The sequence below is a fragment of the Oncorhynchus kisutch genome, linkage group LG20, assembly GCF_002021735.2.
Source record: "Oncorhynchus kisutch isolate 150728-3 linkage group LG20, Okis_V2, whole genome shotgun sequence".
In the NCBI taxonomy this organism is placed as follows: domain Eukaryota; kingdom Metazoa; phylum Chordata; class Actinopteri; order Salmoniformes; family Salmonidae; genus Oncorhynchus; species Oncorhynchus kisutch.
This window is the reverse complement of record NC_034193.2, coordinates 37,503,684-37,519,147: the sequence shown is the minus strand read 5'-3', so window position 1 is coordinate 37,519,147 and position 15,464 is coordinate 37,503,684. Positions and strand designations below refer to the sequence as shown.

Below are 15,464 nucleotides of genomic sequence, written 5' to 3'. Positions count from 1 at the left end.
TTTCATTTGTTTTTTTTTGATAGCTCTGTTCTCAAAACTGTCCACGTCACAGAGTATGGAAAGAAATGGATACAAATGAATTGGATGTTGTACAATAGGTTTGAAAGAAGTCGTGCGAAGTGGTATTAATATGGTAGTGTTAGTATTAATACGGTACAATCTCGCTTCACACTTGCATTGCTTTTGAAAATAACTTGCATTGTGATGATAAAATAGATGTGTTGGTTGGTCTTACCTATATTGGGGTGATTCAAGATCTTCATGATCCTGACTTCACGAAAGAGCTGTGAAAAGAAGAGAGAAAGATGCCATCTACAATCATAATCTCCTGCAATCAAACTCACTGCCAGGGATCATTCGTCATTTTCATCACGGAAATCAAGGAAACAAAATAACCAAGAACAAAATCAGTTTTGAAAGTGAAATAAGATCATACTTTGTCTTCTTGCACAGAAGTTGGATTTGTATCTTGACTGGAATGACTGGAGCATATGATTGTCATCTCCTGATGATAATTGTTGGTACTGTGAGTGTTCAAGAGCTTCACTGACGTTTAAAAAAGCCCAACACAACAGGGCCACATTCAGATCATTGAGCAGTTGCATCAGTGTTTTTTGGATGACAATGCAGCTGCATTGAACAGATGTTTCAGATGAACAACATGAGCATTTCAGGGTACAACACCAAGATTAAACATCTGTTATAAATAGTTTAGGGCAGAGTTCCCCAACTTGCGGCTCGCCGGCAGAATTTGGGCCGCGGGTGAATTTTATTTGGCCACACAAGTTATTATTGATGGACACAAAAGACAAAAAAATAACACCAGCAAATCAGTTCTAAGTGATTTTAATTTTGGAAAATTGTTCCCACACATATTAGAGAGATACTGTATATGTGATCGTATGCAAATGCAAGCAAGGTTTGAAATGATTATATATCTGTTTGGGCTTCTTGCAGTCAATTTGCAGTGTACAAATTATTTGTAATTATGTTCCGGCCCCCTGACCATCCTCTCAAGAAAAGATCGGGCTGCGGCTGAATCTAGTTGATGATCCCTGGTTTAGGGTGTACATCACTAATTACAAAAGTAATTAGTGTACATCACTAAATATACTGTATCCTACAGTATAGGATACTGTAACAGTTTAAATCAAACTTCTGTCTAGGATCAAGACCCTGGTTTAGGGTGTACATCACAAGTAATTAGTGATGTACACTAATAACTTATGTAATTAGTGTACATCACTAATTATACTGATGCTGCATTCTGGCTATTACCATTCAATGAGATTAAACTGCACACCTCCGGACATGTACTATACCAGACAGTCAATACCATTGCTGGGCAGCTGCTGTGACACCTAATTGTCGAACCTCTGGACTGCCCCTTTTATTCCAACAACAACAGAACGATAGCTGAATGTTACCCAACAAGTCCACAGACATTTTCCAGAAGTGTAACTAGAATACGGGCTTTAAAGAGAGCTGGAGAGATGATTGACATGCCTCCTGAAGTGGAGTAGAACTTTAGGCATTCTCATCTTTGACTGCTCATGTGTGCAGCGAATTAGTCACTACTTCATAGATGGACGACTTTGTATCCGAGTGTGGGTGTACTGTGTGTGTGTTAAAGTGAGTGAGTGAATTAATAGTGTGCGTGCGCTTACTGTGTGTGCTTGACAGACTTCCATAAGGGTTAATGGGGTCCGTGCGACAACAGTCCGTGTGGCGCACCGTTACCCGTGTGATTAGGCAGCCTCTGTCAAGCGGTGACAGTGTGCTGTAACATGTGTTGGCTGCCTGTCCGCTCCTCCCGACTCCCTCCTCTCCCAGAGGGCGAACGAGGACCAGTACCCTGCCACATTGTCTGTAGTGGTCAAGTTACCAACATTTTGCTAACAAAACAAAACACCAAGTCAAGTATCACGATAAATAAAATAAAATTTGATCAGGTCACATGCCCGGAATACAACAGGTGTAGATTACTTACGAGCCCCTAACCAACAATGCAGTACAAAAGAAAATACAGATAAGAATAAAAGTAACAAGTAATTAAAGAGCAGCAGTAAAATAACAATAGCGAGACTATATACAGCAGCAGTGTAAAAGAAGGGGAGGGAGGGGGCAATGTAAATAGTCTGGGTTTGATTAGATGTTCGGGAGTCTTATGGCTTGGGGGTAGAAGCTGTTTAGAAGCCTCTTAGAAGCCTCACCTAGACTTAGTGCTCCGGTACCACTTACCGTGCGGTAGCAGAGAGAACAGTCTATGACTAGGGTGGCTGGGGAGTGGACCATTTTTAGGGCCTTCCCCTGACACCGCCTGGTGTGGAGGCCCTGGATGGCAGGAAGCTTGGCCCCAGTGATGTACTGGGCCGTACGCACTACACTCTGTAGTGCCTTGCAGTCGGAGGCCGAGCAGTTGCCATACCTTTTGAGGATCTGAGGACCCATGCCAAATCTTTTCAGTCTCCTGAGGGGGAATATCGATATATCGGTGAACATATCGGAATCGGCTGATGAGATGTTAAAAACCGATGTCAAAGCTACTGTGCATTCCTTTTTAACGCATATAACCGATGTCACAAGAAGGCCATAAAGATCATCAAGGACAGCAACCACCCGAGCCACTGCCTGTTCACCCCGCTATCATCCAGAAGGCGAGGTCAGTACCGGTGCATCAAAGCTGGGACCGAGAGACTGAAAAACAGCTTCCATCTCAAGGCCATCAGACTGTTAAACAGCCACCTAATATAATGTTTACATACCCTACATTATTCATCTCATATGTATATACACTGTACTCTATATCATCTACTGCATCCTTATGTAATACATGTATCACTAGCCACTAACTATGCCACTTTTTTTACATACTCATCTCATATGTATATACTGCACTCAATACCATCTACTGTATCTTGCCTATGCCGCTCTGTACCATCACTCATTCATATATCTTTATGTACATATTCTTTATCCCCTTACACTTGTGTCTATAAGGTAGTAGTTTTGGAATTGTTAGCTAGATTACTTGTTGGTTATTACTGCATTGTCGGAACTAGAAGCACAAGCATTTCGCTACACTCACACATGGTTAGCAGATGTTAGTGCATGTGACAAATAAAATTTGATTTGATTTGGATTTGGGGTTGTGCCGTGGTGGAGAGCTTTGTGGGCTATACTCGGCCTTGTCTCAGGATGGTAAGTTGGTGGTTGAAGATATCCCTCTAGTGGTGTGGGGGCTGTGCTTTGGCAATGTGGGTGGGGTTATACCCTGCCTGTCTGGCCCTGTCCGGGGGTATCGTCGGATGGGGCCACAGTGTCTCCTGACCCCTCCTGGCTCAGTCTCCATGCTGCAGTAGTTTGTGTCAGGGGGCTAGGGTCAGTCTGTTATATCTGGAGTATTTCTCATGTCTTATCCCATGTCCTGTGTGAATTTATGTATGCTCTCTCTAAATTCTCTCTTTCGCTCGCTCTTTCCTCTCTCTCGGAGGACCTCAGGACCACCTGGCCTGATGACTCCTTGCTGTCCAGTCCACCTGGCTGTGCTGCTGCTCCAGATTCAACTGTTCTGCCTGCGGCTATGGAACCCTGACCTGTTCACCGGATGTGCTCCCTGTCCCAGACCTGCTGTTTTCAACTCTCTAGAGACAGCAGGAGCGGTAGAGATACTCTGAATGATTGGCTATGAAAAGCCATTTATTCCTGAGGTGCTGAGGTCCTGTTGCACCCTCAACAACCACTGTGATTATTGTTATTTGACCATGCTGGTCATCTATGAACATTTGAACAGCTTGGCCATGTTCTGTTATAATCTCCACCCGGCACAGCCAGAAGAGGACTGGCCACCCCTCATAGCCTGGTTCCTCTCTAGGTTTCTTCCGAGGTTTTGGCCTTGCCAGGTAGTTTTTCCTAGCCACCGTGCTTCTACACCTGCATTGCTTGCTGTTTGGGGGTTTAGGCTGGGTTTCTGTACAGCACTTCGAGATATCAGCGGATGTAAGATTGAGGTATTTGATTGAGGCACGTAAAATTTTGCGCTACACGTGCAACACATTCCTAACCTAGCCCACACAATGTCTGCTGTGTGGATCGAGGAATCAACAAGTTGAGCAGTCATTTGAAAGAGTAAGAACATTTCAGCGAGACAACTCAAAGGTGAAATGCATTAAAGCCAAGATAATGGAATTCATTGCCCATGACAATCAACCGTTCTCTGTCGTGGGTGATGTTTGCTTTCGCCGACTGGTCAAGCACCGGTACACACTACCAAGTGTGCTATTTTTCAGATGTTGCCCTACCGGAGTTACACAGTAATAGCGTCACTGCTATTAGCTTCACGACATACAGAACATACTATGGAACACCGTGTGGGTCTTTGCGTGTCAAAAGATACAGTAGCACTGTCAAAGCTGTAAAAAAAAAATCTGCAAACACCGGCCACGAACGATGTGTTTACAATACCGCGTTAGTAATAAAGCATCATTTGTTTGAACCGCAACTTCTGGGGTAGCTAGCTTTAGCTTGGTATCTAGCTAGCAACTACAACCAGCCTGCAAACAATGACCAGTAGAAACTGCAGTCATTTTCATTATTCTTAGGAATCCTTGTTGAGTAAGTATTGTTGTTTGCCTATTGAAATTGCACTTCAGTTCATGAAAACAAATAACTAGCCAGCTAATTAACCCTGTTGTCCAAAGCTTCTGTTATAAGCAACCAGCTAGCTTCATCTGGCTAGTGAGGCTCGACCGGACCGTGTTGTGAAGCTAGCCACAATAAGGATTAGGCACAAGTGGAATTTGCGGTTTGCCTTCAAATTAAAAGTAATTGACAGTGATGGAAATCTATACAAATAGTGTAATTATGCCATACTTTTATTTTGCAAGCTAACCGCAAAGTCCACTACTGTGGCTAATCCTTATTGAGGCAAGCTTCACAGATGGGTCCGACCACCATTAATCAAATAAGAACTGTCTTGTAAATTAGGATTATTTTAGATGACACCTAGCTATATAGTTAGCTAGCTACCTATAGCTACTGAAACAGATTATGTCGTGCTATTTGACGTGTATCTTTATTGACACGCAAAGACCCAAGCGGCGTTCCATAGAAATCCTGGTTGAGAATGAAACAACGAAACAGCAAGTAAGTGAAAGAAATAGGTTTTGGTGATGTTTTACTGGTAGTGGGACATGCGTAAATGTCAACAAAATACGTTTTTGGTCAGTGTGGAGGGTGGGTGTGTGTGTGTAACCGGTTTTTAACTAGGCAAGTCAGTTAAGCACAAATTCTTATTTCCAATGACGGCCAGACGACACTGGGCCAATTGTGCGCAGCCCTATGGGACTCCCAATCACAGCCGGATGTGATACAGCCTGGATTCAAACCAGGGACTGTAGTGACGCCTCTTGCACTGAGATGCAGTGCCGAAGACCGCTGCGTGCATGTGTTAACTATTTAACTGTACTAGAATGCTTAAAAGGCCACTAAAATGTTTGATATCGGTATCGGGTTTTTTGGCAAGGAAAATAATGGCCAATCGGGAAACGGCCAAAAATGTCATATCGGTGCATTACTAATCGCGAGTAGCATCGCGATACCACAGTGGGAAAAGATCTGAGTGGCCTAGCATCCTGTTCGCCCCATCCGATGGCCATTACACTTGTTCACATTTTCTAAACATTATGCACGTGCTACATAAAAAACCTGTCACCGATATTCACACTTCTACTCAAAACTACACATTGAATTTAACATCATACTATATAATAGAAGACAGCGTAGAATCGCTGATTTGCTCATATTTGCAAAGGCTTGCCTGTGATTTGGCTGGAGGAATTGGAGGAAGGAATAGACATTCATCATGACCTACATGTCATTGTGGCAGTAGGAGGAAAACCCTGCATGAAACATTTACTCTTCAGTTAACACAGACAAACACTCTCTCCTTCAAACACAGTCTCCCTCAAAACACACAAACCCATAACCTCTGCTCCCAACTTTAAAAAGTTGGGCACCAAACAGAATGTAAGGAGCACCAGAAAGATAGGCCTATATGAAACCTAATGTAAACTACCTTTGCAGCACATCTCATATAGGCCTAATGTAAACTACCTTTGCAGCACATCATGAGTAGCAGACCCTTTTGCTGTCTTCCTGTGTCAATCAAAATTTGCCGAGACCTACTGTCAAGTTACCAGGTTGTTAGCCAGCTAGGTAACATGACTGAACAACGCATGTTATCCAAACAATAATTAGCGTCCCCGGATTAGTTTAAAATGGCAAGCAACATGGTTTGTGAAATGATATCTAATGTGCGCAGAAATCACACATCAAGAAAAAAAGGTAGCTCCAGTAATATGAGCAATTTCTTCAACCGTTTGAGCTAGGAGACAAGACCCTTCATTTGCTGTAAAGCTGCAAGAATGACCATCTCGAAGCCGTTTCTCTTGGTTATACCAGGGTTGAAATTATATAGAATGCATCCACTTTGTTCGCGCTGCTCCAATGTGTCAGACGTAACAGAAGACTGATCAGGGCCTGAATAAACTATATGTTAAAAACTGATGGAATAGATGCGTAGGAAGAGCAGCCGGAGAGTGGCTTCGGCTGGTGCATTACAGCCTCCACACCTGATATGCACATGAAACAGGATCTGTCAGCTTGTAATAGCCGGCTTTTGGCCTATCATTTTTGTTGTTGTTGAAAAGCCGATTAATTTAACATTGGAGCCAGCCAATTGTCCAGAAGAAAAAAATCCCATAGCGAAGAAAAACTGTGAAAATACCAGTCGATGGAAAAAAACATTTGACCGGTTGATAGGTTAATTTGACTAATTTAATGGAATTAAAATGAGCGCGTGTCGGCTACAGTATATTCCTTGTGTATCTGATTTATCACAGGCGTATATCCTTTTCCTATGAGCGGAAAATATGTCAGGCAGCGCGAGTCCGGCAGCATCAAATGGGAGGCAGGCTTCATCAGCGCGTCAACACACTACTTTGCAATGTTTACTTAACTAGGCAAGTCCGTTAAGAACAAATTATTATTTTCAATGACTGCCTAGGAACAGTGGGTTAACTCTTGTTCAGTGGCAGAACGACAGATTTATACCTTGTCAGCTCGGGGATTCGATCTTGCAACCTTTTGGTTACAAGTCCAACGGTCTAACCACTAGGCTACCTGCCGCCCCGAAACCTGAACATTTTAATACGAGGTATGTCTTACCTTGCTTCAAAGTAGCTGAATAGATTTCCTCTGGGTGGACACCCTAAACCTTTTGTCACTAAAGCACCTTATACTACCCACCACTGCGACTTGTATGCTCTAGTCGGCTGGCCCTCGCTACATATTCGTCGCCAGACCCACTGGCTCCAGGTCATCTACAAGTCTATGCTAGGTAAAGCTCCGCCTTATCTCAGCTCACTGGTCACGATGGCAACACCCATCCGTAGCACGCGCTCCAGCAGGTGTATCTCACTGATCATCCCTAAAGCCAACACCTCATTTGGCCGCCTTTCGTTCCAGTACTCTGCTGCCTGTGACTGGAACGAATTGCAAAAATCGCTGAAGTTGGAGACTTTTATCTCCCTCACCAACTTCAAACATCAGCTATCTGAGCAGCTAACCGATCGCTGCAGCTGTACATAGTCTATTGGTAAATAGCCCACCCTTTTCACCTACCTCATCCCCATACTGTTTTTATTTATTTACTTTTCTGCTCTTCTGCACACCAATATCTCTACCTGTACATGACCATCTGATCTTTTATCACTCCAGTGTTAATCTGCAAAATTGTAATTATTTGCCTACCTCCTCATGCCTTTTGCACACATTGTATATAGACCCCCCCTTCGTTTTCTACTGTGTTATTGACTTGTTAATTGTTTACTCCATGTGTAACTCTTTGTTGTATGCTCACACTGCTATGCTTTATCTTGGCCAGGTCGCAGTTGCAAATGAGAACTTGTTCTCAACTAGCCTACCTGGTTAAATAAAGGTGAAATAAAAAATAAATAAATAAAAAAATCAGTTTACGCACCCAATGCACATGGGCCCGTCAGATTTCTCAAATGTCCAGTAAATGTTGCCAGTCAAATGACCTGCACCACATTTTCCTAACAGAAACCCTGGCACGAAAATTAAGTGGACATTAGACCTGCGCATACTAGTGACTAGTTGCTGTTGCTTAAATTTAACAGAATTTATAAACAAAACTGACTTAATAAACATTTTATAAGAGGCAGTAGAGGGTTCTTTAAATCGGTAGGGCCCAACAATTTGCTAGTATCATATGAAACTGTACTACAGTATTCAAAAATGTTGGTACCATAAGTATCATGACGTTTTGGTTCCGTGATATTACCGTGGTACCGGTATACCTTGCCACACTAATTGTCTGCATCCCAAATGGGAGTGGTGGGAAAAGTACCCAATTATCATACTTGAGTAAAAGATACTTGAGTCATTTTCGATTAAGGTAAAAGTGAAAGTCACCCAGTAAAACAATACTTGAGTGAAAGTCAAAAAGTATTTGGTTTTAAATATACTTAAGTGTCAACTGTACATGTCACTGATAAAATATACTTTAGTATCAGAAGTAAAAGTAGAAATCATTCCACATTCCTTATAATTAAGCAAACCAGACAGCACCATCTACATTCTTTTTAAAGGATAGCCAGGGGTGTACTCCAACGCTCAGACATCATTTACAAACAGAGCATTTGTGTTCAGTGAGTCAGTCAGATCAGAGGCGGTAGGAATGACTTTGGATGTTCTCTTGAGAAGTGTGTGAATTGGACCATTTTCCTGTCCTGCTAAGCATTCGAAATGTAACGAGCTTTGGATGTCAAGGAAAATGTATGGAGTAAAAAGTACATTTTCTTTAGGAATGTCGTGAAGTAAAGGTAAAAGTTGTGAAAAATATAAAATAGTATAGTAAAGTATAGAGACCCCCAAAAATGACTTTAGTACTTTCAAGTATTTTATCAAATAGAATATTAAAGTATTCTATTCCCTATATAATGCACTACTTTTGACTAGGATCCAAGTAGTGCGATGTGCCCTGGTCAAAGTAGTGCAGTATATACAGGATAGGTGTGCCACTTGGGAGGCAGCCATCATCCTCTGACTGAACCAGTGGGAATCCCCTCAAGGTATTTCAAGGTGAGGGAAAACATTTAAAAACATACAAAGACATTACTACGGTTCTCCTGTTCAGTGCACACAAACGCTGAGAAAGTAGAGAAGCTTGTACTACTGTAAATGTTGCCTTTTGGTTGCATTAACATGGTGACACTATCACTCAAAACATTTCCTTCCTTGCTTTTCCTGCAAATATAATGCTCTACATTGATGCTACACAATTTACACACTCATCAGTGTACACACATGCCTGGTGAGAATCCTCCCCCCCTGCATCCACTCCCTGAAACAAAGGGAAAACCAAACCATGACCCTATGAATCATTATCACAATGAATAGAAGGTAGGGCTGGCCGATATCGAATTCATTCTTAAATGCCTCTATCGCAAGAATCGAGGTCCAAATATAGTTTTTATTTGTGTTTTGGTCTCCTTCGCTCTTTCTGTGCCATGTGTACTGTGCACCTTCCCACTCGCAAGCCACTCCCCAATCACTCACAACTACAAAAACAAACAGTTTCAACTCGCCATTTGCATTTGGAGGTTTGGTCAAACATAACTGGTCACAAGGACACCGAAACACAATAAGACATTTTACTGTAATAAAGAAAACCTTTCTAACAATACCATTTGTATGTCTCAACTTCTCAAATTGTGCGAAGAGCAGAACCTACTAAAACGGGAGTATCAATGAACATTGATTCTGAATGCGCCTCATTGTGGTACCACTTACTGCTAGCAGCATTTGCCGCATACTGTTATACTAGCTGTGCAATGAGCATAAAAAACTATTATATAAGGAATTGGCAGCTTTCTCATTCTGACAAATAAGGTAAACCACTTGATTTCAACATCTGAACAGTGGACAGGCAACCAATCTGTTCAAACAGTTTGAGATAGACAGAAGAGTCTGTTCTACTTTGTTTGCTTGCAAAAATAACCAAGTTGGCTAGACTTTAAATATAAAAAGATCAGCTGCCTACCAACTAGCACGTGGACTTCTGCTTGAGAGATTGTTTATATGAGACCTGTGCTAATTTTCTATAATGTCTGCAACAAGTTGGTCATTATTAGTAAACGTGCATTATGCATGGTTCTGGTTAAATTTAACAAAAAGGGAATTTTCATAGACAGACTTAAAAGCCAGATCAGTGATTGCAAAAATGATGATTAAATTATTTTCATAAAATAATTACATTAGTGGGTCTTATGGTTGTGGAAGGCTTATATTTAGCCTAGGTATAATTTCACAAGCTCCGAATTCATTAGATTATTGCTGATATTTGAAATGTAGTGCATTTCACCTTTAAATAAGCTTTGTTGAACAGTTAGAGGAAACATTCAAACCGAGATGTATATCGTGAATTGCCCGTAAGTTTGTAATAATCAAGATATTTTTAAGCCATAATCACCCAGCCCTGATAGGTGCTTCATCTTCACCCATTTCTATGGGGGAAACGTTTTGGGGTGAAGTTTACTCTAGGTACTGATCTAGGAACAGCTTCCCCTCCTCCAATCCAATCCTTAACCATTACCAGGGTAAATTAAATACTGACTCAAGATCAGCACCATGGAAAACACTGTACACAGGTGCACTATTAGAATGAGGTGTCAGTGTACAGAAACGTGACGCTGTAGTTGGCAGGAACAGTGGTTGTATTTTTAGATCTGGGGCTATAACTAGCTCCGCACTTGGATAAGGGAGAGCCTTGTAGCCACGGGACTCAACTCGATTCATATTCATGACATTGCGGCTCGTGATTGGCTCCTCAAAAAGCGAGGCTGGGTGGGAGTAACGAGCATCCGTGAGTAACAGATTGTGTGTATTTTTAACCGTGTGGATGTGTACATTGAATATGTGAACTCCATGCATGCATGTTTGTATCTGAGCATCTTTGAAATGCACAAAGAAAAATGTGAGTGAACTGTAATAAACAAACACACTGAATTTGAGCATTAACTTTGTTTTTTATTCATGATTTGCATCATTCACCGTCTCGGACCACATATGAGTCTTGCACAGTCTTGCTCTTAAGAGGCCCTCTAGAGAGTTTCCATACATCACAGCAACGTCAGCCCTCTCACACACCAGGCACTCACACGTGCGCACACAAGCATGCACTCACACATTTCTCAATGAACTACAAAGTAATGACACAGACATCCCCTTTTTACCTCGTCCTCTACTCCAATGACTCTTTGCGTCTGAGGCACCCCTTAGGGTGGCCTCTTGATGCCTGACTGGCTGATGAGGAGTGACAGGTATGTGGGCCAGACCTCCCCCTCCCATGACGCAAAAGAGCAAATGGAGTTTAGTCTGATCTACTGCAGAGAACTGGCTTGCGTTCAGCAGGCACCACCGTATGAAAGTGTTCTCAAACGGGGAATGAAAATGTGTGTTTTATTATCAGTCAATTTTAGGGTACTACTGCCTCGGTTGGTGCCACTCCCACCCCCAAAAAATCTGGTTTCATGCTCCCTGAGCTTGTACCTGTGTTAGGACAAACCAAGAGCCTACTTTCAACCAATCTAATTAACCTAAATGAAAGCTGCAATGTAGTGATGCACTGATGACAATTTTGGCCGATACCAATATACAAATATTTTCATTGCCAAAAAACACTGATACCGATAACCGATATTAAAAATGAGAGCGGCCTTTTAAGCATTCACATGGACGCAGCGGTCTAAGGCACTGCATTTCATCCAGGCTGTATCATATCCGGCCGTGATTGGGAGTCCCATAGGGCGCGCACAATTGGCCCAACGTCGTCCGGGCTGTCATTGTAAATAATAATTTGTTCTTAACTGACTTGCCTAGTTAAATAAAAGGTTACACACACAGAACACAAAGTAATTTTGTTGGTATTTACACATGTCCCCACTACCAGTAAAACATAATCAAAACCTATTTCTTTCACTTACTTGCTGTTTCGTTGTTCAGTCGTTTAATTCTCAACCAGGATTTCTATGGAACGCCGTTTGGGTCTTTGCTTATCAAAAAAGATACACGTCAAAATCTGTTTCAGTAGCTATAGTTAGCGAGCTAACTATATAGCTAGATGTCATCTAAAAATAACCCTAATTTAAAATACTGTTCTTATTTTATTAATGGTGGTCGGACCCATCCATGTAAAGCTAGCCACAATAGTGGACTTCATGGTTAGCCTTCAAAATAAAAGTATGGCATAATTCTACTGTTTGTATTCATTTGCATCACTGTCAATTTTTTCAAAAGACTGCTTCGATCACGTTGACTGAGATATGTTTCGGATAGCATCGAACAACAACATTGATGTATAAGCTGATTCAGTGAGCGAGTTTATTAGCAAGTGCATCGGTGATGTTCTACCAACGGCTAATATTAACACCTTCCACAATCAAAAACTGTGGATTGATGACAGCATTCGAGCAAAACTGAAAGCGCAAACCACTGCTTTCAATCAAGGCAAGGCGACCAGAAACATGCCCGAATACAAACAGTGTAGCTATTCCCTCCGCAAGGCAATCAAACTAGCTAAGCGTCAGTATAGGAGTAGGGCTCGACCGATTAAATTAGGGCCGATTTCAAGTTTTCATAACAATCGGTAAATCTGCATTTTTAGACACCGATTATGGCCGATTGCACTGCACTCCATGAGGAGACTGCATGGCAGGCTGACTACCTGTTATGCGAGTGCAGCAAGGAGCCATGGTATGGTCCTAGATAGCATTAAACATATACAAAACAATCAATCGTTACATAATGATTAGTTAACTACACATGGTTGATGATATTACTAGTTTATCTAGCTTGTCTTGCATATAATCGATGCAGTGCCTGTTAATTTATCATTGAATCACAGCCTACTTCGTCAAACGGGTGATTTAACAAGCACATTCGTGAAAAAAGTACTGTCGTTGCACCAATGTGTACCTAACCATAAACATCAATGCCTTTCTTAAATTCAATACACAAGTATATATTTTTAAACCTGCAAATTTTGTTAATATTGCCTGCTAACATTAATTTCTTTTAACTAGGGAAATTGTGTCACTTCTCTTGCATTCTGTGCAAGCAGTCAGGGTATATGCAGCAGTTTGGGCCGCCTGGCTCATTGCGAACTGTGTGAAGACCATTTCTTCCTAACAAAGACCGTAATTAATTTGCCAGAATTGTACATAATTATGACATAACATTGAAGGTTGTGCAATGTAACAGCAATATTTAGACTAGGGATGCCACCCTTTAGATAAAATACAGAACGCTTCCGGTATTTCACTGAAAGAATAAACGTTCGGTTTCCGAAATGATAGTTTCCGGATTTGACCATATTAATGAACTAAGGCTCGTATTTCTGTGTGTTTAATATAATTAAGTCTATTATTTGATAGAGCAGTCTGACTGAGTGGTGGCAGGCTTGTAAGCATTCATTCAAACAGCACTTTCCTGCTTTTGGCAGCAGCTCTTCAAGCATTGCGCTGTTTATGACTTCAAGCCTATCAACTCCTGAGATTAGGCTGGTAATACTAAAGTACCGATGAGAACATCCAATGGTCAAAGGAATATGAAATACAAATGGTATAGAGAGAAATAGTCCTATAATAATTACAACCTAAAACTTCTTACCAGGGAACATTGAAGACTCATGTTAAAAGGAACCGCCAGCTTTCTTATGTTCTGAGCAAGGAACTTAAACGTTAGCTTTTTTAAATGGCACATATTGCACTTTTACTATCTTCTCCAACACTTTGTTTTTGCATTATTTAAACCAAATTGAACATGGTTCATTATTTATTTGAGACTAAATAGATTTTATTGATGTATTATAATAAGTTAAAATAAGTGTTCATTCAGTATTGTTGTAATTGTCATTATTACAAATATATATATTTATAAAAATGGTCAGATTAATCAGTATCAGCTTTTTTTGGTCCTCCAATCGGTATTGCCGTTGAAAAATCATAATCGGTCGACCTCTAGTATAGAGACAAAGTAGTCGCAATTCAATGGCTCAGACATGAGAGGTACGTGTGAGTGAATTTTTTTAGACCAGTTAATTACATCCAATATGCAAATAGGATATTAATACAATAAAGTCTTAATTTATTACAATTAAAATACTGTGTATGAATTCACAAGTCGACCGACTACATGGCAGGCTGACTACCTGTTATGCGAGTGCAGCAAGGAGCCAAGGTATGGTCCTAGCTAGCATTAAACATATAAAAAACAATCAATCGTAACACTGCACGGTTCTACAGTGAATCACAGACTACAAAAAGAAAACCAGCCCCGTCTCGAACCCCGATGTCTTGCTCCCAGAAACTAAACAACTTTTTTGTTCGCTTTGAGGACAATACAGTGCCACCGACACAGCCCGCTACCAAAACCTGTGGGTTCGCCTTCACCGCAGCCAACGTGAGTAAAACATTTAAGCGTGTTAACCCTCGCAAGGCTGCCGGCCCTCAGAGCATGCGCAGACCAGCTGGCTGGTGTGTTTACGGACATATTCAATCAATCCCTATCCCAGTCTGCTGTTCCCACATGCTTCAAGAGGGCCACCATTGTTCCTGTTAGAGAGCTAAGGTAACTGAGCTAAACAACTATCGCCCCGTAGCACTCACTTCCGTCATTATGAAGTGCTTTGAGAGTCAAGGATCATATCACCTCCACCCTAGCTGACACCCTAGACCCACTGCAGTTTGCTTACCGCCCCAATAGGTCCACAGACGACAAAATCGCAAATCACATTGCCCTAACCCATCTGGACAAGAGGAATACCTATGTATGAATGCTGTTCATCGACTACAGCTCAGCATTTAACACCATAGTATCCTCCAAACTCATCATTAAGATTGAGACCCTGGGTCTCGAACCCACCCTGTGCAACTGGGTCCTGGACCTCCTGACGGGACGCCCCCTGGGTGAGGGTAGGAAACAACACCTCCACCTCGCAGATCCTCAACACTGGGGCCCCACAAGGGTGCGTTCTCAGCCCTCTCCTGTACTCCCTGTTCACCCATGACTGCGTGGCCATGCACGCCTCCAACTCAATCATCTAGTTTGCAGATGACACTAGAGTGGTAGTGGACTTCAGGAAACAGCAGAGGAAGCACCCAACTACCCACATCAACAGGACAGTCGTGGAGAAGGTGGAAAGTTTTAAGTTCCTCAGCATACACATCACGGACAAACTGAAATGGTCCACCCATAAAGACAGCGTGGTGAAGAAAGCGCAACAGCACCTCTTCAACCTCAGGAGACTGAAGAAATTTGGCTTGTCACCAAAAACACTCAAACTTTTACAGATGCACAATCGAGAGCATCCTGTCGGGCTG

The 15,464-nt window shown here is 41.8% G+C and overlaps 1 protein-coding gene across 4 annotated transcripts in view; it reads right to left on the bottom strand.

Moving 5' to 3' along the window:
- The window catches only part of LOC109875518 (serine/threonine-protein kinase MARK1), a 94,554-nt gene that overhangs the window by 32,154 nt on the left and 46,936 nt on the right, over positions 1-15,464 (bottom strand). For all 4 annotated transcript variants that reach the window (XM_031798887.1, XM_031798890.1, XM_020467843.2 and 1 more), the window contains one exon: positions 236-284. In XM_031798887.1, the coding sequence (XP_031654747.1) occupies positions 236-284 (49 nt within the window). The remainder of the gene's footprint in view (positions 1-235; positions 285-15,464) is intronic.